The 23,119-nt window shown below is 39.6% G+C and overlaps 1 protein-coding gene across 1 annotated transcript in view; it reads right to left on the reverse strand.

Moving 5' to 3' along the window:
• The window catches only part of gcfc2 (GC-rich sequence DNA-binding factor 2), a 45,127-nt gene that overhangs the window by 8,497 nt on the left and 13,511 nt on the right, over nt 1–23,119 (reverse strand). Inside the window, exons 6-14 of the mRNA XM_020519709.2 lie at nt 20,886–21,004; nt 17,095–17,281; nt 14,503–14,626; nt 13,958–14,039; nt 13,753–13,868; nt 8,831–9,030; nt 3,284–3,434; nt 2,920–3,041; nt 1,651–1,727 (exon numbers count right to left, since the gene is read on the reverse strand). Of these exons, the coding sequence (XP_020375298.2) occupies nt 1,651–1,727; nt 2,920–3,041; nt 3,284–3,434; nt 8,831–9,030; nt 13,753–13,868; nt 13,958–14,039; nt 14,503–14,626; nt 17,095–17,281; nt 20,886–21,004 (1,178 nt within the window). The remainder of the gene's footprint in view (nt 1–1,650; nt 1,728–2,919; nt 3,042–3,283; nt 3,435–8,830; nt 9,031–13,752; nt 13,869–13,957; nt 14,040–14,502; nt 14,627–17,094; nt 17,282–20,885; nt 21,005–23,119) is intronic.

A 23,119-nucleotide genomic window follows, 5' to 3' on the forward strand; every position in this document is an offset into this window, starting at 1 on the left:
AGGCCCGAAACGTCAGCCTTCCTGCTCCTCTGATGCTGTTTGGCCTGCTGTGTTCATCCAGCTCTACACCTTGTTATCTCAGATTCTCCAGCATCTGCAGTTCCTACTATCTCCCAAACCAATCATTATTGTTTCTAGCTGAATCTCACTCTGCACACACCTCGGTTCTGTGCTATCTCATTTCACCTACCCCACTATTTGCAATGCAATGTTGTAAATATAACTCAAAAGTTCCAGAAACTTGTTTCCAAAAGTGCAACAATTCCTGCCACAGTCCTTGGTTTTGAACTATCCTTTTCTCATTTCAGTCCTCAATAAAAAGTAAAGTAAAGTAAAACGAAAATGCTGCTGACTTTGTAATACCACATTCTATAAAAATCTTCTTTCTCACCTTCCACGTGTTCCCTGCTCCCTGTCTTGTTTTAAAGTACCTTTTTTGATCTTTTTCCCAAAGTTCCAAAACAATGCAACAGCTTATAAAATATTAATTACTGCTCCAAAAAAAAAAACGAAGAGATCAATTCCAACACTGAAAAAAATCCTCAAAAAATAAAAAAAAAGGAGCAGCACTCCCCAGCCACAATTTTCTCCTGTCCTCCATCTTGGTCCACCCCGAGTCCCGAGAGTCCTGTTACATTTTGGTAAGGCAAATCAGGGCAGACTTATACACTTAATGGTAAGGTCCTGGGGAGTGCTGCCGAACAAAGGGACCTTGAAGTGCAGGTTCATAGTTCCTTGAAAATGGAGTCACAGGTAGACAGGGTAGTGAAGAAGGTGTTTGGTATGCTTGCCTTTATTGGTCAGTGCACTGAGTATAGGAGTTGGGAGGTCATGTTGCTGCGGTAGAGAAGATTTGTTAGGCCACTTTTGGAATACTGCGTTCAGTGTGGTCTCCTTGCTATTGGAAGTATGTTGTTAAACTAGAAAGGGTTCAAAAAAGATTTACAAGTTGCCAGGGTTGGAGCGTTTGAAGGTTGAATAGGCTGGGGCTATTTTCTCTGGAGCGTCAGAGGAGGAAGGGGTGACCTTACAGAGGTGTATAAAATTATGAGGGGCCTGGATAGGGTGAATAGTCAAGGTCTTTTCCCCAAGACAGGACAGTCCAACACTAGAGGGCACAGGTTTAAAGGTGAGAAGGAAAAGATTTAAAAGGGACCTAAAAGGCAACTTTTTCATGCAGAGGATGGTGCGTGTATGGAATGAGCTACCAGAGGAACTGGTGGAGGCTGGTACAATTATAATATTTAAAAGGCATCTGGATGGGTATATAAATAGGAAGGGTTTGGAAGGATATGGGCCGAACACTGGCAAATAGACGATATTAATGTAGTGTATCTGGTCAGCATGGATAAGTTGGACTGAAGGGTCTGTTTCCATGCTGTACATCTCTATGACACCATGACTCTAATCTGACTGAAAGATGCCGAAGTGCTGTATATGGGCTGTCACATAGTCCATCAGATTGATTCACAACAAATCACTATTTTAAAATAAAAATAATGTATCTCTTCAACCACCTTTAAATATGATTAAATATCCTTATAGGGCTAATGAAAAATCATTATAAAAAGCAATAATTCCTATTTTGCAACTTTGGAGCACTGGAATGGGATGAACGAGAGATAACTATTTAGAATATATACAACTTACCTTTTTGGATAAAGAGGAATGAAAGCATCCTCTTCCACAGACATTGTTATTCTCATAATAATAGTTTTTTTCAGAGCCTGTTAAACATAAAAATGTCTATTAAAATAGAACCTTCTTGAAAATATCTCAATACACAAACATTGATCCTACTGTAAAGGAAATAATTTAATGTATTTGTGTTCAAACAGTGATTTACTTTCAATATATACAAAATAATTTTTTTTTATTCATTCATGGGATGAGGGCATCATTGGCAAGGCCAAATTTATTGCCCATACCAAATATCCCAAGGGGCAGTTAAGAGTCAACCACATTGCTGTGGGTCTGGAGTCACATGTAGATCAGACCAGCACATTTGTGAGCCAGACGGGTTTTTCCGACAATCAACAATGATTTCATGGTCATTATTAGACTCTTAATTCCAGATATTTATTAAATTCAAATTCCACAGTCTGCCATGGTGAGATTCGAACCCTGGTCCCCAGAGTATTACTTAAACAGTCCAGTGATAATGCCACTAGGCCATTGCCTCCCCTAGATTAACTAGAGGCTTAAAACTCCAGAATTACCTAAACAAAGTTAATTTTTCTGTGTGATTTTGTGAACTTTCCTTTAACAAGCATAATTAATTAATACCCGTGGTAAGCTGGCTGTATTAAGGAAGGAACATTTTGCTTCTTATCCTGTTATTTAATACAGTCCTGATAAAGTTTCAAATCCTTCAAGGCGGTTTATCAGAATGTTAATGCCTTTGTTATCACCTTTAACTAAAATGGGATACATTGTGTTAATGCAACTAATTTAAGCCCCACCAAAATATGGGCAACTCTCTTTTCTGTCATATCTAGCCATTCAATTGTAATTATTTTTGTTGTTCAATTGCTATCAGCTAATTTAACATTCTATAGAAAGATGGATAATGCTTTGTCCAAACTAACATTTTCGATTTTGGTCTACGATAAATGCTGCCCACTTCACACTTCACGTCAGCTCTGATGAAGAGTCATCTAGACTCATAACATTAGCTTGCTCTCTCTCCAGGGATGCTGCCTGACCCACTGTGATTTCTTGCATATTTCAGTATATTTCCCAGATGCTGTATTGAATGAGCACCATATAAGGCTACTTCCAAAGTATAGGCATAAACCCAATTCTCATGCCATCTATTTAAATACATACCTAAGGAAAAGAAATGGGATCAAAATGAAGGGATTAATCCATTTTCCCAGGATAAATGTTAAAAAGCTTCTGGAGGAGGGATTTGCATACCTGGATGGCTTTACTTTGCACATTGTTGAACACACTATATTCCTTGTTTAGCTTTCTGCAAATTTGTACTAAATTCCGTGTCTGAGAGGATGACAAAGGGTCCCACACGTGAATTGCAAAGCCTGGGAAAATAAAATTAAACTTGGTTTTCACATCGCTTTTTCTTCAGAAGGCAAATTAAATAAGTGATTTCAATTTTTAAGAGTGTAATAATAAGATGCGAATCTGTAAAATATTACAACATACATTTCAACATAATTAAGTTATCACGTCGTTCCATGAAAAACAACATTTACAGAAGAAACAAGTCTGCTATTTCTGTGACCAAATCAGAAGTCAGAAAATTTGAATATTGTTGAATTACCCTCAATTTTCAGAATGACTGTTTTCTCAATTACTGTGGGAAGTAATTTTCTATCAGAATTTTCCTTTTTCTTGAATTCTTCATCTTCCATGTGACAGAACTCTTCCAATGGTAAAATCCAGGGCATTTCTGCCAACTCCAAACAGTCAGGCTAGACAGCAATGATGGGTGTTATTAAATGTGTTAATTGCAGCATTTACAACTTTTGCTAATTTCAAGTCATTTTACACAAACATTGTGCTTTTTTCGCACACAACTGTATTACTTTCTTAGGCAGGTTTAAGCAAGAAAGATACACTTCGACTGATAGTGCACTTTTCTGAAGCACTGGACCATTTTGTAGTCAACTAAGTACTTTTGAAGTGTATAGTAATGCAGGGACATAAAGCAAACTGGCATCAGTGGAGTGATTGTAACGAGGTCAGCCAGGCAGACCTCATGGAATAGGAGTTCTCTGATTGAGGCCGTTAATCTGGTCCAGTCAGAGAGCCCTGGCGAACAGACATGAACAGAAGTGTCAGACATCCTGTTCACTCAGAGCTGGATTAGTTTCAACGACTCTCCAGAGGTAAATAAAGGATGACTTGGTGATAGGATACCGACCTCTGGAGTTATAAGTAGGTTTTCTTGGCTCAGTTTAAACTGTTAGAAAATAGGAAAAGTAGGCCATTTATCACCACAACCATGTTCATACCAACATTCAATTGCCTGATCTGGAACCCAACTGAAAATTCCTATCCCTTAATATTTTTGGACAACATGACAAAAATCTAATGATATCTGATTTTTAAAACTTACACCCACAGCCCTTGATGGGTAGAAATATTTACATGTTTCATGCCTAAAGGGCCTGACTTTCATTTGTTGACTATGCCGTTGTTCCAATCAACAGAAATGGTTTCTCTTTACCACGTTAAAGTTTTAAACTTAAACTTTTAAGGCTTTTATCAAATCAACCCTTAAAAACTTTAAATTTAAAGGAATGCATCCCTCACGTCTGAATTTTTCATTTCTAATTTAATCCTCAGAATTCATTTATCATTCTGATGAATATATACTGCACTCCTTCCAAAGCCAATACAAGCTTTCCAACACGTGCTCACTAGAACTCCTGACACAACTCCAGGTGTGCTACAACCAGGGGTTTTTATACTTGTAAGATACAAAAAGGTAAATCAGGTCAAGGGGTTAGAAGTTAAATTCATGTTCACTAAACTTTGTATGACTTCTGTACCTAGACCTCAAATCTCTTCGGACCTCCACTTTACACTATTTAGAAGTAAGCCTGTTCAATCCTTCATGGATTCAAAAATGGGAATGACTTCACATTTGCCTACAAAAATCCATTCACTGCAATTTTACCCTTTCACTTATTTGTATGTTGCTTTATATCCCATCATAAATAGTAATGAATAGTTGAACACATATCTTTGGATGTCATCATTAGACATATCCTGCCTGGGACACCTAATCATTATCTCCCTGTCTCCTGCTGCTCGGCCAATTTTACAACCAGACTTATAATCTTCCATCAATTCCAAAAGTTTCAACTTTAGCTAACAGTCACCCTGAGGAACTGTATCTATTGCCTTCCAGAAGTTCATTTCGATAGCATTTATAGGCATTTCAATGTCACCGCTTTAGTCATTTTATTGTGTTCCAATTAATAACAAATGTGAAATTCAAACAAAAAACTTTCACCTTAATTTTTTTAAAATTCATTTGTGGGATGTGGGCATCTTTGGCTGGCCAGCATTTATTGCCCATCCCTAGTTGCCCTTGAGAAGACGGTAGTGAGCTTACCCTCTTGAACCAATGCAGTTCACTTGCTGTGGGCTGACCCACAATGCTGTTAGGGAGGGAATGCCAGAATTCTGACCCAGTGACAGTGAAATAACAGTAATATCTTTCCAAGTCAGGATGGTGAGTGGCTTGGAGGGGAACTTGAAGGTGGTGGTACTTCCATATATCTGCTGCCCATGTCCTTCTAGGTGGAAGTGTTTGTGGGTTTGGAAGGTGCTGTCTGAGGATCTTTGGTGAATGTCTGCAGTGCATCTTGTAGATAGTACACACTGCTGCTACTGAGCATCAGTGGTGGAGAAAATGGATGCTTGTGGATGCAGTGCCAAACAAGCAGGCTGCTTTGTCCTGGATAGTGTCAAGCTTCTTGAATACTGTTGGGGCTACACTCATCCAGGCAACTGGGGAGTATTCCATCACACTTCTGACGTGCTTTGTGGATGGTGGACAGACTTTGGAGAGTCAGCGGGCAAGTTATTTCGTGGCAGTACTCCTAGCCTCTGAACTGCTCTTGTAGCCACTGTGTTTATGTGGTGGGTCCAGTTGAGTTTCTGGTCAATTGTAACCCCTGGACATTGATCCAATGGGGAATTCAGTGATGGTAACAGCATGGAATGTCAAGGGCAGTGGTTAGATTGTCACTTACTGGTAATGGTCATAGCCTGGCATTTCTGTGGCACGAATATTACTTGCCACTTGTCAGACCAAGCCTGGATATGGTCTAGATCTTGTTGCATTTGAACATGGACTGCTTCAGTGCCTGAGAAGTCACAAATGGTGCTGAAGATTGTGTAATCATCCCCACACATCCCCACTTTTGACCTTATGAAGGAGGAAAGGTCATTGATGAAGCAGCCGAAGATGGTTTGGACTAGGACACTATCCTGAGGAACTCTTGAAAAGTAGTTCTGGAGCTGAGATGACTGATTTCCAACAATCATGGCCACCATCCTTTGTGTCAGGTATAACTCCAACCATCGGAGAGTTTGCCCCCGATAACTGCTGATTCCAGTTTTGCTAGGGCTCCTTGACGCCACACTCAGTTGAATGCAGTCTTGATGTCAAGGGCTGTCACTCTCACCTCTCCTCTGGAATTCAGCTCTTTTGTCCATGTTTGAACCAAGGCTGTAATGAAGTCAGAAGCTGAGTGGCCCCGGCAGAACCTGAACTAGGCGTCACTGAGCAGGTGCTGCTTGATACACTGTTGAGGACACCTTCCATCACTTTACTGATGATTGAGAGTAGACTGATGGGGTGGTAATTGGCCGGCTTTGGATTTGTCCTACTTTTTATGTACAGGACACACCTGGGCAATTTTTCACATTGTTGGATAGATACCAGTGTTGTAACTGTACTGGAACAGCTTGGCTAGGGGAGTGGCAAATTCTGGAGCACAAGTCTTCAGTACTATTGTCAGAATGTTGTCAGGCCCCATAGCCTTTGCAGCATCCAGTGTCTCCAACCATTTCTTGATATCACGTGGAGAGAATCGAATTGGTTGACGACTGGAATCTGTGATGCTGGGGACCACTGGAGGAGACCAAGATGGAACAAGATGGATCATTCTCTCAGCACTTCTGGCAGAAGACTACTGCAAAAGCTTTAGCCTTATCATTTGCACTGATGTGCTGGGCTCTTCCATCACTGAGGATGGGGATATTTGTGGAGCTCCCTCCTCCAGTGAGTTGTTTTATTGTCCCACCACCATTCAAAACTGGATGTGGCAGGACTGCAGAGCTTAGATCTAATCCATTGGTTGTGGAATTGCTTAGCTCTGTCTATAACTTGCTGCTTATGTTGTTTGGCATGCAAGTAGTCCCTTTGGTAGCTTCACCAGGTCGTCACCTCATTTTCAGGTATGCCTAGTGCTGCTCCTGGCATGCTCTTCTGCACTCTCCAGTGAACCAGGGTTGATCCCTTGGCTGATGGTAATGGTTGAGGGGAATATGCTGGGCCATGAGGTTACAGATTGTGCTGGAGTACAATTCTGCTACTCTTGATGGCCCACAGCATCTCAAGTAATCCCAGTCTTGAGTTGCATTTAGCCCAATGATAGTGCCACAGAACATGATGGAGGTTATTCTCAATGTGAAGGCAGGACTTGGTTTCCACAAGGACCATGCGATGGTCACTCTTGTCGATACTGTCATGGACAGATGCAGTTGGCAGATTGGCGAGGATGGGATCAAGTACTTTCTTTCCACCTGCTGGTTCTCTCAGGGCCCGCTGCAGCTCCAGTCTAGTGGCTACATCCTTTAGGACCCGACCAGCTCGATCTGTAGTTGTGCTGCCGAGCCACTCTTGGCATGGACATTGAAATCCCCCACCCAGAGTATATTTAGTGTTCTTCCCATCCTCAGTGCTTCCTCTAAGTGTTGTTCAACAGAGGAGTACCGATTCATCAGCTGAGGGAGAACAGTACATGACAATCAGCAGGAGGTTTCTTTGCCCATTTTTAAGCTGAAGCCAGAACACTCCATGAGATCCGGAGTCAATGTTGAGGACTCCCAGAGCAATTCCCTCCCAACTGTATAACACCGAGCTACTACCCCTGCTGGGTCTGTCCTGACTGTGGGACAGGACATATCCAGGGATGGCGACGGTCTAGGACATTGTCTGTAAGGTATGATTCTGTGAGTATGGTTATTTCAGGCTGTTGCTTGACTAGTCTGAGAGACACTTCTCCCAATTTTGGCACTAGCCGCCAGATGTTAGTAAGGAGAACTTGGCAGGATTTACAAAGCTGTTTGCCGTTGTCTTTTCTGGTGCCTAGGTCGATGCCAGCTGATCCATCCAGTTTTATTTGAGACATTTGTAGCAATCGGTACAACTGAATGGCTTGCTAGGCTATTTCAGAGTTTACGAGTCAACCACATTGCTGTGGGTCCGGAGTCTCATATAGGCCAAACCAGATGAGGAAAGCACATTTCCTTCCTTGAAAGACACTGGTGAATCAGATGGGCAACCAGATAACAATCGACAAGGGTTTCATGGTCTTCAGTAGACTCTTAATTCTAGATTTTTTTTAAAATTGAATTTAAATCCAATTCAAACCCGGGTCCCCAGAACATTAGCTGAGTTTCTGGAGTATTAGTCCAGTGATAATACCACTAGGCCATCGCTTCCCCATCATCAAATTGTGACACAGTAACACAGGAAGGTTATTACCAATGTTTGAACCAGCCATTAGATCAAGCATTTCCAAAGTGGGAGTTAGATCAGCTTGCAAGGTTTGATTTTGGGGTCATGAAATGGGAGAGAAAAATGGCTAAAAGGGAGTTCAGACAGGGAGTTGCAACAGCCTTACTCTCAATTCTCAATGAGAAGTCATGACAATAATCAAGCCTCAACATGGGTTGACATTGGGACAAAGTCTTAACCACCACATTAGATAGATAGTGTTTAACTTTCCATATTGAAAGTTACTTTAGATTGCAAATTAGTACATTTGGGTAGCATTGTCTGATGTTTCATAAATTCCTTAAATCCCGTAGTAAGTGTTGCATTTTCCATACAGTGCATGGAAGTCATCAGTCTCCATGTTACTCAACTGTGAATTATTAACATAACAATCAATTACTATGCATCCTTGAGTTACAGGGCTCACTTGCACAAAAGTGATATATTTCATATCTGGAATTTTTTTATATTATTCAATAATGAATGTAAATAATGCAATATGTAGAGAGAACAATAAATGTACTGTCTACCAAAAGTTCTAGCTACAAATATTGATTCAATACTTACTTTAAGAGGGTTCCAGCTGATCAGCTGCACACGGATTAAAGGAATCAGAATTTTTTGAAGACAAAGCCCAATATACGCATCATAATATGAATCAGGAAATTTCTGTCGCCACAATCCAAACTTTGCTAAAATTCTGTCGACTCTACAGAAGTCTTCATGCACATTGTCAAAAATCTTCTTGGATTCCTTCAAAATGCGATCTATGTTAAATTATGGACAAATTTGTGCAAACAAGAAAACAGGATCTAAATCTAGCTATTACATCAGAACAAAAAGAATGACATAATGAAAGAAACACAAAATTATAACATTTTTAGATCAAGGTATAAAAGATTGAATCTATTTCTGAAACACTCAGTAAGTGGTTAGAGTCCAGAATGCTCTGCCTGAAAGAGTGGTGGGGCAGATTTATTGCAGCGTTCAAAAGACTGTTTGATAATTATCTCAACAGAAAACAATTACAGGGTTATGGGGAAAAAGCAGGAGAGTGGTACTAGCTCAGTAGCTTTCAGACAGCCAGCGAGGCTATGAGGAGCTGAATGGCCTCCTTCCCAGTTGTAACGATTATCATAATATCAATCATTGGTTTCACCAGGCAAACATAATGACCATTGTAGGCTACAGAGAATGGAAAATATAGGAAATACATAGGCCAGTAAACATCCAAACAAGAAACCAATCAACAGAAGATCTGTACATTTCACTGTCCCTTTCTTTATAATGTTGATAGCTAAGCAGCATATTTTCAATATTATTCGCCACCGGTTAGCTAATCAAATTCACTGAATTCTGCAATCTAAAACAAAACATTCTTCCCACACTCAGATAGCCAAAATAAGAATCTACTATAACTCAGAGAAACTATAACTAGACACTGAAATGAATCAAACGGTGTAAATTTATTTCCCCTCAATTATTTCCCAAACCTCACCAACAGTAAATGGCAAAAACAAACAAGCTCACAGGTATTTGGAACTGACTGTAAAATTTTCTGTAGGTATGCAAAGAGAAAACGATTGGTGCAAACTAACACTGGTCCCTAGTCAGAAACAGGGGAATTTATAATGGGGAACAATGAAATGTCAGATGAACTAAATTCATACTTTGCTCCTACCTCCCCAAAGGGGGACACGAACAACATTCCAGATATGACAGAGAACACAGCGTTTAGTGAGAGGGAGGAACTTAAGCAAATCTATATTCATAGGGAAATGGTGTTGGAGAAATTGATGGGACTGATAAATCCCCAGGGCCTGATAACCTACACTGCAGGTTAACTTAAGGAAGCGACCCTAGAAATAGTGGATGTATTGATTGTCTTCTTTCAAGATTCTTTAGACTCTGGAACAATTCCTACAAATTGGAGAATAGCTAATGTAACCCCACCATTTAAGAAGGGAGGTAATGAAAAAACAGGGAAATAAAGACCGGCAAGTCTGATGTAGGTAGTGGGGAAGATGCTAGAGTCCATTATGAAGGATTCTATGGTAGAGCACTTCGAAACAGTGGTAGAATCAGGGACAGTCAGCATGGATCACAAAAGGGAAATCATGCTTGACAAATCCACTGGAATTTTTCAATGACGTAACTAGTAGAGTTGATCGGGGTAGGGGGGGAAGCCAATACACTTTGTTTTATTTGAACTTTCAGAAGGCTGTCAACAGCCTTCCATAAGAGATTAATTTCTAAAATTGAAGTGTATGGGATTGGGGTAGTGTATTGAGATGGACTAAAAAAAAAAGTGGTTAGCACACAGAAAACAAGCTATTCACAATATACGTTAATGATTTAGATGAGAGAATTAAATGTTATACAGCAAACTTTTTACTAACCGGCACCTAGGGGTCCAGAAACACTGGTTGATCAAGAGGTCCACATACTCAATGAAAATACACACACCAAGTAATAGAATTGTCAGGCAGGGGGTATACAGCATAAATCACTTCAATAAAACTTACCAGCAGACAGCCATCTCACTCACACCCCCAACTGACTACTCAGATATTGCAGAGATCATGATAATACAGTAAATGTCCGGTACGAGGTATATAATTTTTGCTACTTTATCGAGAGTGTTGGTTCATTAGGTGCCGGTTAAAACAAAGTTTCCTATATCGCGAAATTTGAAGATGACACAAAGCTGGGTGAAAGAATAAGTGAGGAGGATCCAGAGATGTTACAGGCAATTTGGACAGGCTGAATGAATGGACAAATGCAGAATAATGTGGATAAATGTGAGGTTATCCACTTTGGTAGTAAAAATAGGAAAGCAGGTTATTATTTGAATGGCTGTAACATGAGAGACAGGAATGTTCAATAAGACCTGGGTGTCCTTGTGCACCAGTTGCTGAAAGTATGCACGTAGGTGGAGCAGGCAGTAAAGAAGGCAAACTATATGTTGGCCTTCAAAGCAAGAGGATTCAAGTACAGGAACAAGGATATCTTGCTGCAATTATCCAGGGCATTGGTGAGGCTCACCTGGAGTACTGTGTGCAGTTTTGGTCTCCTTATCTGAGGAATGATGTTCTTGCTATAGAGGGAGAGCAGCGAAGATTTACCAAATGGATTCTTGGCAGGACTGATGTATGAGGAAAGATTAAGTCAGTCAGGATTATTTTCACTGGAGTTTAGAAGAATGAGGGTGGATCTCACAGAAACCTATAAAATTCAAATAGAACTAGAAAGATTAGATCAGGAAGAATGTATGCAATTGTTGGGGGGGCGGTGTTCCAAAATCAGGGATCATAGCTTAAGAATAAGGCGTAGACCTTTTAGGACTGAGATAACGAGAAATTTCTTCACACAAAGAGTTGTAAGTCTGTGGAACTCACTGCCATAGAAGGTGATTGAGGCCAAAACATTGTGCTTACAAGAAGGGAATAAGTATAAGACCATAAGATATAGGAGCAGAGTTAGGCCGTTTGGCCCATCAAGTCTGATCCACCATTTGATCAGGCACGATATATTTCTGAACCCCATTCTCCTGCCCTTTCCTCATAACCCATGATGCCCTTACCAATCAAGGACCTATCTGTCTTAAATACACTCAATGACTTGGCCTCAACAGCATTCTGTGTGAATGAGTTCCATAGATTAATCACCCTCTGGCTGAAGAAATTCCTCCTCAATTCTGAAGGGTTGTCCCTTCACTCTAAGGCTGTGTCCTTGTGTCTTAGTCTCTCCTACTAGTACCTTGTCCACGTCCACTCTATCAAGGTCTCTCAGTATTCTGTAACTTTTGATGAAACCTTCCCCCACCCCTCACACTTCTTCTAAACTCCAACAAGTACACACTCAGAGTCACTTGTGGCTAAAGGGATCAAGGGATATGGAGGGAGGGATTAGAGTACTGAGATCGACAGTCAGCCGTGATCACACTGAACGGCACAGCAGGCTTGAAAGATCCAATGGCCCATTCCTGCACCAATGTTTCTACAGAATTCAACTCTCAATACTCATATTTCAACTGTATACAATTCATATCAGTTTAAAAACAAAGTATTTCACCTAAAGCACAAAATTTTGCAGCCCTGAGACAGGAGTTAATATTTACTTCTTGAGCAACTGAAATTAGGAATGTGTGTGAAGTAATCCTACAATGGAAGTACAGTGTACAATGTTCCTAAAACAAGTCATGCCCTAATGAGTGACCATCTATACAACATGAAAAAGAATGTATAAAACAAGATTATAATTGACTAAAATATTTTTATACAGAACATAAATACTGAAATATATAGTGGATTATTCAGCAAAGAAAAAGATAATTAATATTTCGAGCATATTCTGCTGATAAATACTATCAAATATTAAGCAAGAGGTTGACTATTAGATCATGATAAAACTGTTGCACATTTCCAACGGTTTGCGAAGTCCACTGTCTTGATATGAAATTTCCCCCAAAGTTCAAGAGACTTTCAGGTACAAGGCTGACTTGGCAGAACTGTTACATCTATGCATTTACACGTTTTGCCTATATGAACACCAAAAACCACTACAAGATGCCACTTCATAAAGCTTTTTTCAGAAACATCCTCTAATTATATACATAAAATATTTTGATGCAAACAGAAGATTTTACTGAAATTTAAGGTTTTTGCAAAGATTTGTAGCTCAGGTTGTGTGTAAGGTTATTGACTTGCTCGCTGATCTGGCTTGTTTTCGTTCAGACGTTTCGTCACCATGCTAGGTAACGTCATCAGTGAGGCCTCCGATGAAACAATGTTGTTCCACTGCGCTTGGAATTTATACTGTCCAGTCTGTTATGGTGAGTTATCATTTCTGGTTTTGTTCTGTATGGGTTTGTATATGGGGTTCAATTCTATATGTTTGTTGATTGCATTATGGGTTGAGAACCATGCCTCTAGGAATTCCTGCGCGTGTCTGTGTTTGGCTTGGGTGCTATGGTTACATTGTCCCAGTTAAACTGATGACCTTCATTGTCCGAATGTACTGATATTAGGGAAAGTTCGTCGTGTTGTTTTGCTGCTAGCTGATGTTCGTGTATTCTGATGGCTAGTTTCCTTCCTGTCTGTCCGATGTAACGTTTGTGGCAGTCGGTGCATGGTATTTTGTAAACTACGTTGCTTCTGCATGTTGTGGGTATGGGGTCTTTAATCCTTGTGAGTGTTTGTCGTCAAGTGGCTGTGGGCTTGTGTGCTACCATGATTCCTAGTGGTCAGAAATGATACAACTCACCCTAACAGACCAGACAGTATAAATTCCAAGCAGAGTAGAACAACATTCCTCTGTCAGAGGCCTCACTGATGACGTTACCTAGCACAATGACGAAATGTCCGAACGAAAACAAGCCAGCTCGGAAAACAAGTCAACAACCTCATTTTACTGAAATGGCTAGTTAAGGGAGTCTAAGTTATCCAGAAGATGACTGCAGGGAACGAGAAAGTGGAATATAGCCATACCTTCTTTCTCATGAAAATCAGACATATCAACTGGGGCTACTTCATCATCACTGGACAGACCTTTGTGATGGTCTGTTTCCTTTCCAGCTGCTTTTCTTAACTGCTCCCTGTGTGCCCTATGTTGGAAAGAGTTAAAATTAACGCTGCTTCAATAAATACTTTACAAATAACATTGAAAGCGTGCCTGGACATCCTGTTTCATTACCTTCTTGCCTCTCGTTTTTCAATTCGCTGCTGTTTTGCTTTGGCACGGTCCATGTCACTCACACTGTTGGTATCAGCTTTTTCTACAGAAATAGGCCATTATATGTCATCACTTTAGCATAATGAATTATTGAGGCACCTCAATAACTTATAAAAATAATAACTACTTTCTGTGACATACCCGAGGCCATATGTTTTAATTAATAATGCATTTCAAAATGAGATTTTTCACATTAAACTGCTGTAACACAGCACTGTGCCAAACTCTACTTCTGTATTATATTAAATAAATGCATAGCATTAAAATATAAATGTAGGTTTGTGCCTCAACTTTAAATGTTATCTCCCAAATTTCAATTGTACAGAAATGTTCACAAGTTGTTGCAAATACATAAACTGACAGCACACTAAAAATTAAATGGTTTAGCTAAAACGTACTGAGACTTAGTACCCCAATTAAACTCTGCTCATAAAGACTGACTGAAAGACCAGTTCAAGAGATTAACAGAGCCAGAAATCAGATTAACCATTAATAAATACACTAACTTGAAATTTGTGAAACATCAGTTGACTCATCTTGAACATCATCCTGTCTGCGTTGCAAAAGATTTCTTGCCTGCTGTGCCAATAGCTGATGCATTTCAGATTCCAGTTCATTAATGACAGATATCTAAAAGAAATAATTTGCATTAATGTTTTGAAAGCAGCAATGCAACGTACAATGCATATTTGCTTTAAATTGTTGCACTACTGAATGGCAGAATACGCAAGTTATCGTTCAACTTTTTAAAATATCTTTTTAGCAAAAGACAATTCCAACAAGTAAATGGAGTCTATTATAAGTTAACTCCTGCACCATTTCAAATGGTGAGATACAGTTTGTGTGCCAAAAAACTAGCAACAACCTCTGAACAACTATATTTTGCACAAAAACCATGTAGGATGCTGATTACATTTTTCAAAGAAAACTAGGCTAAAACTAACAAACTTATTTGCAAATAAAATTTTGTACAGAATAAGGCTAAAAAAAATCACTAAAGACAATCAGTTTGTGAGTGATTCCAACATCCTCTTTAGAATCTTTCTACCATATAATACCTGCAAAGCATCCTGTTGCATTTCTAAAGATCAATCTCGCAAAGTACAATCTCACAAGAAATATAAACTAACTTCATGGATGTCAAAATTGAGATATTTTGTCTCCTCCCAAGAATAACTCCTGATGAGTCAGCCAGAGAGATGATGGTCGTGGAAGTCATTCATGTAGTGGCATTTCTAACAGCACGACAAAGACGTGCCCTTCATTCCTACAGCTATTGACACGGCCTATGTGGCGTTCACCTTTGATAAAATGAAACAGACAATCCTATCTCGATTACACTTCCTTAAAACTCTGTATTAATGTGGTATAGGTATATCAACAGTTTGGGCATTTTCATAGTGCTGCCTTATTATTAAGACCTTGCTAAGCCACTCCAGTGGGAAGTTGAGAGTCAACCAGATTTCTGTGAATTTGGAGTCAAACATGTGCCTATCTGGGTGGGAGATGAGGCAAATTACCTTCTCTGAAGGACAGTGAACCAGAAAGGTCACTGTTAGAAGTGTCATAATGGCACTGAAATTATGCAGATGAGGTGGGTCAACCAATTGTATGTCTGACCCACCAGTGCACGCAGAAAACATTTTCTAGTCCAATTAACTGATTTACTTCTTCCAATCTGAATACTTACTATATCTATCCGAAAACATAGCATAATAACCAAATCCTGCTTCAAGCCCTATCAAGGAACTGCCCAAAATCAGTAATGTTGGGAGCAGAAACGAATGCCAAAGATCAGCTTTTCCATCATAGAGGGGAAAATATAGAGAAGTCACACCTGACGGCTTTTGCGTAAATTCTTTCAGTCAGTTTTAAAAAGGAAACACCTGGAAGAAAGTTGTCCACTTATTATTTTGCTGGAGACAATGCATACAGCAGAGGCGACAGCTCATCTTGTTTATGTACAGATAATCTCATGTTAAAAAACCAATATGAAATCTAGTTTGCACAAAACCCACCATATTACATTACATTAGTTAGCACAAAGCCATTTCTTAATCCATGAAGAGGATTTCAGTTTTCATGAAACACTGGATTTAAATTTAAATAGGTGATTCTGTACAGCCATGTCCAAATTACTGAAGTTATAAAGGACAGTAAACTTGATGAGAAGTTAAAGATAGGACATTTTGTGCCAAGGAAAAGGTAGACAGAGAGTAAGAAACTTAAGTTTTCCTGCAGATAACCTGATATTAATATTGCTTTTCAGTAATACACAACATACTTGCCAGGCACCCAATTTCTCCTCCCAATAGCTACAAAGCGGAGAATGCGAATGTAGTGGAGCAGAAACAAAATCAACACTATCAACATTGATTAATTAATTGCTCCTAGCAACGTACATCAATTTATTTCTGAAATAATTTTAATATTATGTTAAGTCCTATGATGGGAGGGAGTAAGTAACTGTCCAGATTACCAAGTATGATATAAATATATTTATAGATGTCATCACACATAGCAACCACAGCAAGCATTCTCTCCAAATATCATATCTTTTGACAAAGTAAACACAACAGTCAGAAGTTCATTTTTAGAATAATACTAAAACCCCAACTTAAAATATTTAGTTAATCAATTGTTTCCCCAACATTTGCATTACTCTTTTGTCAGAGATATGATTAAGGTAAAAAACATCTTTTGTATCAACCACAAATGGTTTAAAACATTCTACCCTTATTACGAGCAATGTTAAAGCTGAAAATGTAACAGCTGAATTAGAGGGGTTTTCAGATTAACTGGCCTTTAGTAATTTAACTACATGCAAGGATGTAGATCTAGTTAAACAATTTCCTCTTCTAATTCTGTCTGTGCATTCACCTAGAATTTCTAATTATGAAATATCAGACATGTGCATTGCTGTGTAAACTTGATTAAGTAAAATTGCTATGTTTAGTTTAAGCGACCAAATGTGATAGAACATTTTAAGACACCAATCAATTTGGATTTCTCCAAAATTTTGCCTCTGATTTTGCCCAATGAGAAACAACAATATTACTGTTTAACAGAAGTTAGGCAGCCCGGTTTACTGCTTGTACCTTTTCACTGAAGCAGTTGGTCAGATTTTGAACATAGCTTCGCATTTCTTGATAAAATTTATAACGGTGACCAGAGTCAGAAGTGGCTTCTAAGTGTTCAATTGTACGTTGTGAAGAGTCAGCCATCACCTGGATCTTTTCATGTTCTCGCTGATGTGAGCGGTAAACTTCTTGCAGCGACTCCAGTCTGAAGAAAAAATGCTGAATCGTTAATAAGCATTACTCAAGAGCTAAAGACAGGAAAAAAAAAGACAAACACACACCAATCAGCAACTGATAGAAAAAAAGTAATTTTAAGCATGAATTTCACATCATTAGCTGTTTCTGTTCTAAATTCATACTTTATCTTTACATGTCTATAGAAAGTACTTATTTTAAAGAAAAAACAATTCCAAGGGCAAAGCAGAAGTTACTAAATATAAAAAAAAGTGGAATAATTTGCTTTTCCCACTACAAGACATCCTATTCGAGTCGACATACATGTAGGGTTAAGATTTGGTTTAATCTCATAAAATTAAGGTTATGATATCTTTGTGGACTGAATGGACTGAAGCTAGAAATACTGAAGAGGTTCCCAGGATTCTATAGATTAAGGTGTAGAGATGGACTGAGTAGACTGATATGCTGTACATGTCAGCTGTGGGAGATTAGGGAGAATTTCAATGTTCCTGATGACTATGCCTGCAGGAAGTATGTTTGGTTGCTAATCCTATTGGATTGCATGGGTTGGTTGCAGCAGCAGTCAGAGGCAATGAGAAATTAACAAGAGCTGGGGGTGTGATGGATAGCATCTTCAGGAAGGTAGAAAAAGTAGATACAATTGGATAGATGGGTTATCTCGAGAAAAGGTAGGAGAATTATATTGAGTAAGTTGAACAAACAATATAAGGCAAGAGTGGACCTCAAGACATCTTTGATATATTTCTAAATGTTACAATTCTGAATCCTATTTGCTTGCAAGAATTTGTCCAGTTCCTGGTTAAACCCAATCACAAGTTATTATCTAAAATAAAACAAAGAAAGGGTGAACTCTGGAGATATGAAACACACAGAAGCAGAAACTGATGGAGAAGCTCAGCAGGTCTGGTAGCATCTGTGGAGAGAAACAGAGTTGACATTTCAAGTCCAGTGATCGCCCCCTCAAAACTGAAGAAGGGCCATTGGGACTTGAAACGTTAACTCTGTTTCTCTATCCACAGCAGCTGCCAGATTGCCATGCTTCTCCAACAATTTCTGTTTGTGCATTTTTCAAAATTTATCGTTCCAACTTTGCTCCTCGACTTTGTCTATATATCCACTTACTTTGATTTAAAGATTGCAGGAATATGATTTTGTTCCTGAATTCTATGTGCAATAGAATGAAATCCAATCTCCGATACATTCTCCAATCTCCTGTCTTTTAAGCACTTGGTACCGATTCACTCCTCAATCTTGTCCATGACACTCGGTTCCTGCTTTCTCAACACTTTTCCCGTTAAACAGGTGATCACCCAACTTCCCCTCCTGGTCCCAGTGTTAGCCAGTATTGTTAACAGTCCTCTCTCTAGCTGGTGTCTGTTTTTCCTTTAAATCTGCCACCGCCACCATCATCTTCGTCATCTCCTCAAAAAAATACCCTTGATCTTAGTGTCCTTGCCAACTACCATCTCATCTCCAACACCCCTTCCTTTTTGAGATTCCTTGGAAGTGTTGTTACCTCCCAAAAACATTTCCATTTCTACTGCAACTCTGTGACTGAATCCTTTCAATCAGGTTTCCACCTCTACTATACTATCAAAATGGCTCATCTCAGAAAGGTAAACTATCCGTCTTCATCCTTCTTGAATTGCTAAATCTTTTGGCACGGGTGACTGCTTCGCCCAGCCTTCCCACTGTTGTCCAGCTGAATGGGATTGCTCGCACCTGGTTCCAATTTCATCACTCTAATTGTAATCAGGGAATCACTTGCATTGGCTTCTCTTCTTGATCTCACACCATTACTTCAGGTGTCTCACAGGGATGTGTCCTTAGTTCTTTCCTATTTCTCTCATTCACAAACTGCCCCATGGCAATGTCATTTGAAAGCACAGTGTTTGTTTTCACATTTATGGCGATGACATTCAGATCCACCTTACCACCATTTTTCTCGATTCCTTCACTGTTGGTAAGTTGTCAGACTGGTTATCCAACACCCAGTAGTGGACAAGCCGAAATTTCCTCCAATTAAATCTGTGAAAACATACGCCATTGTTTTCGGTCCCTGCTTCAAACTCCATTCCCTAGCTACCAAGTCCATCCCTCTCCCTCCTGTCACATCACACGTGCTGCTGACACATTTATTCAGACCTTTGTTACCTCTATATTTGATTATTCACATGCATTTCTCATTGGTCTGCTACTTTCTCCTCTCAGTTGCTAGTGTTTATTCATCACTCGTTTTCTCAATGACTTACATCAGTCCTCATTCAAGCACTGTCTTAGTGTTAAAATTGTTTTCAAATCCTTTCATGGTTCTCTTCATCCTGATCTCTAATCACTCTACTATCTCCATAAGATATCCACAGTCATCTAGTTCTGCCCTCGTGAGCATCTGTGTGTTGAACCACTCCATTCAAAGTGGTCAGGGCTTAAATTGCCTTGCCCCAAGTTCTGGAATTCAATTTCTACACCATTTGACCATCTCACCTCCCCAACCTCGCTTTCCTCTTTTCAGACATTTCTTAGGATGTGATCTTAGACGCGTGATCTTCGGCTTAGTGGCACGTTTTCTTTCATGTTGCTCTTATACAAAAAGCATAGAAGCAGATCCTTCAGTCCAACCTGACCATGCCAACCAGCTTTGCCAAACTAAACTGATTCCAGTTGCCTGTGTTTAGCCCATATGATCCACCTTTCATGGCTGTGGCCCTCATTTTTGAGAGCTCAGAAGCTGGAGGGCAAGAGGCGAGAGGGGGAGCCAAAATGGAGAGCTCAGGACTTGGTAGGAGGTGGCACAAGGAGGGCCCTGGAGCTGGCTGACCTTTTCCCTTCTCTCTCCTTTCCCAGATCTGTTCCTGAATCGTCACGATCTTGCCCAGATCCCCATTTCCCATGCCTCCTCCGGGGTCCTCCTGATTTCTCTCTCTCTCTTTCACATCTCCCCCAGCCCCATCCCAATCTCATCCCCTCCCACCCAGTCCTGATCTCTCCAACCACATGCCCCTGAAAATCTGTGCACATGCATTTTATAGTGGCACAGCGCATGCCTGCATCAGAGTCAGCCAATATTTATATGTCAACCAACAAAAGCAAATCAAATTATCTCCTCATTACCTCACTGTTGTTTTGGGATCTTGCTCTGTGTAATTTAATACCACAATCTCTTCAACAGTGGCTACATTTAAAGTCCACTGGCTGTGAAACCTGGGACTGGATGCCTGAGATCAACAAGAATGCTAGTTTCCAGGTATTATCGACCTTTGTTCAAATTTCACAGGTTTGCATGTTAGCAGAACAAAAACACTACTGTAATGCTTCCTTCCATAAGCAACCTACAAGACTCCCTATCTAGGTTTATACATAGAAAATGGCCTTTCAATTGAGTTACTAAAGGGTTGGGCACAAATGTTAATGTGTGCAAGCAAGTTGTCATAGTGTGGAAGAGGTAGAAGGTGCAGACAACTGCTGAAGGAAAGGAGTTTGTGTCCAATCCTTTATGATCATTTATTGTAATTCAAAATTTACAAAAGGTTTTTACAGAGTAAAGGGTGCAAAAATATTAGTGAATGAACTAAAAAAAGTCAACTACAAATCAAAAAGCAGAACTAACATACCTAGTGATCAATCGCTTTTTGACAGTTTCCAAGTTGATTGGTGGCAATTTTCTCCACACTTCCAACTCTGTTCTCTTAATGCGTGCGCTTGGCTGACTGGCTGTCTCAATATCTGGTGACTGAGAAAATAATTCAAATTCATTCAAAAAGCAAGGTGTGAGATACGTTATTAAAATGATATTTTAAACAAATAAATTACAATATAACGTGTGTAAGTAAATAAAATGTATTTCATTTTATTCATTCACAAGTGTGGGCATTGCTGACTAGGCCAGCATTTATTGCCTATCGTCAATTGCTGTGGGTCTGGCGATACATGTAGGCCAGACCAGGTAGGATCAGCAGTTTTCTTCCCTAAAGGACATTAGTGAACCACATGGGAATTTTTCATGAAAATTCACAATGGTTTCATGGTCATCATTTGATTCTTCTTTGCAGATTTTAATTGAATTCAAATTCCACCATCTGCCATGATGTGATTCAAACATTACTTGGGTATCTGAAATAATAGTTTAGCAATAACACCAGTGGACCATCACCCTCCTCCACTCTAACAGTTATACTTGGAAAGATGACTAGCAACTTTAAAAAAAAGCTGACAAAGCCAAAAGAAAACCAACATCTCAAAACAACATACAACTGTAATACAGCCCTGATGCAAAGCAGGTGGCCAAGGCCACTGAAGTAATTCAGCAACATTGTCACTGACGCACCAGAATTTTACTGGTATTTGAAATGCCATTCCACAATTCAGTAGTTTCTGAGAAAATGAAACATTAATAACTTTATACATTACATACAAAAACCCATGACAAAAGGAAAGCAGTGGAGCGTGAAACTCTTGTGAGTTCAGCTGCAGCTATACAGGAAGAACCGTCAATTACAGGTGACAAAGTAAAGACCACCACATAAGTAGCATTTCCTCATGTAGAATGCAGACATTTCTGGAAAGCAATAGTGTACTCATGATAACATTTCCTAGGAAAGTCTGAAGGCATATCACCCAGGAAATCTCAACTGGTGACATTCTTTGGATCCATTTTCTAATATCTTGAAGTTTCATGTAATTCAGCTTTAAAAAGACGTGGAGAAAACAGCGAGACATACTCAAAGTAAGCTTTGGCATACTGAAGTGCAAGTGCTCAGCTCGGCAATACTAAGGAATACCACTTGAACCTATCTTTTTCTGCTGTTATGTCACTGGAGCATCTGTGTCACTTGTGTATGTATATCACTTCAGTCCATCCAAATTCGGTGACTGAAAGGTCATAGTGATTCATATAAAAGCCTGTGAATCCTGGTTCTCATGCATGAGACAAGAACTCTACAATTCAGAAAATTTGGCTCTATTTCTATGCTATTCCATTTTAAAAATAACTCATATTTATATAGTACCTTCCGTGACAACCTCCAAGCACTTTACAACTAATGAAGTACTTCTCAAATATCAATGTTGTAATGTAGAAACATGGCGGCCAATTTGCACACAGTAAGCTCTGACAATTAGCAATTGATAAGGTCAGATAATCAGTTTCAGTGCTATAGATTGGTCAGGATAAAAAATAGTCAGGATAACTCCATTGCTCTTCTTCCATTTGATGACATGGGAATCTTTATAGTCATCTATGCAGGCAGGTAAGGCCTCAGTTTAACAGTTAATCTGAAAAATGGCACCTCCGACAGTTTGCCATTCCCTCAGTATTGCACTGAAGTGTCAGCCTTGATTGTGGTACTTTAATTCGGACTTGAACGAGAATCTTCTGACAGAGGTGAGTGTGCTTCCAACTCAACCACAGCAACACACTCAAAGCATGTCTGAAATCATAAAGGTGTTGGATTTGCCTGCATCAGGCATTCAAGTGATCTACAAATAGTGACGCCTTGATCTTAACTATGCTGCTGGACAACAAATACAGAAGATTAACCTCAGAAGACTCAAACAATGACCACTATGCAGATGGAATCCGTATTAGGGTGGCATGGTGGTATGGTGGCACAGTGGTTAGCACTGCTGCCTCACAGCACCAGGAACCCACGTTCAACTTCAGCCTCAGGTGACTATCAGTGTGGAGTCTGCATGTTCTACCCGTGTCTACCTGGGTTTACTCTGGATGCTTCGATTTCCTCCAACAGTCCAAAGATGTGCAGGCTAGGTGGTTTGGCCATGCTAAATTCTCTTGTAGTGTCCAGGGATTACGCAGATTAGGTAGGTTAAATATGGTAAATGTGGGGTT

Source organism: Rhincodon typus, chromosome 5 (assembly GCF_021869965.1).
Source record: "Rhincodon typus isolate 14 chromosome 5, sRhiTyp1.1, whole genome shotgun sequence".
NCBI classification, from domain to species: domain Eukaryota; kingdom Metazoa; phylum Chordata; class Chondrichthyes; order Orectolobiformes; family Rhincodontidae; genus Rhincodon; species Rhincodon typus.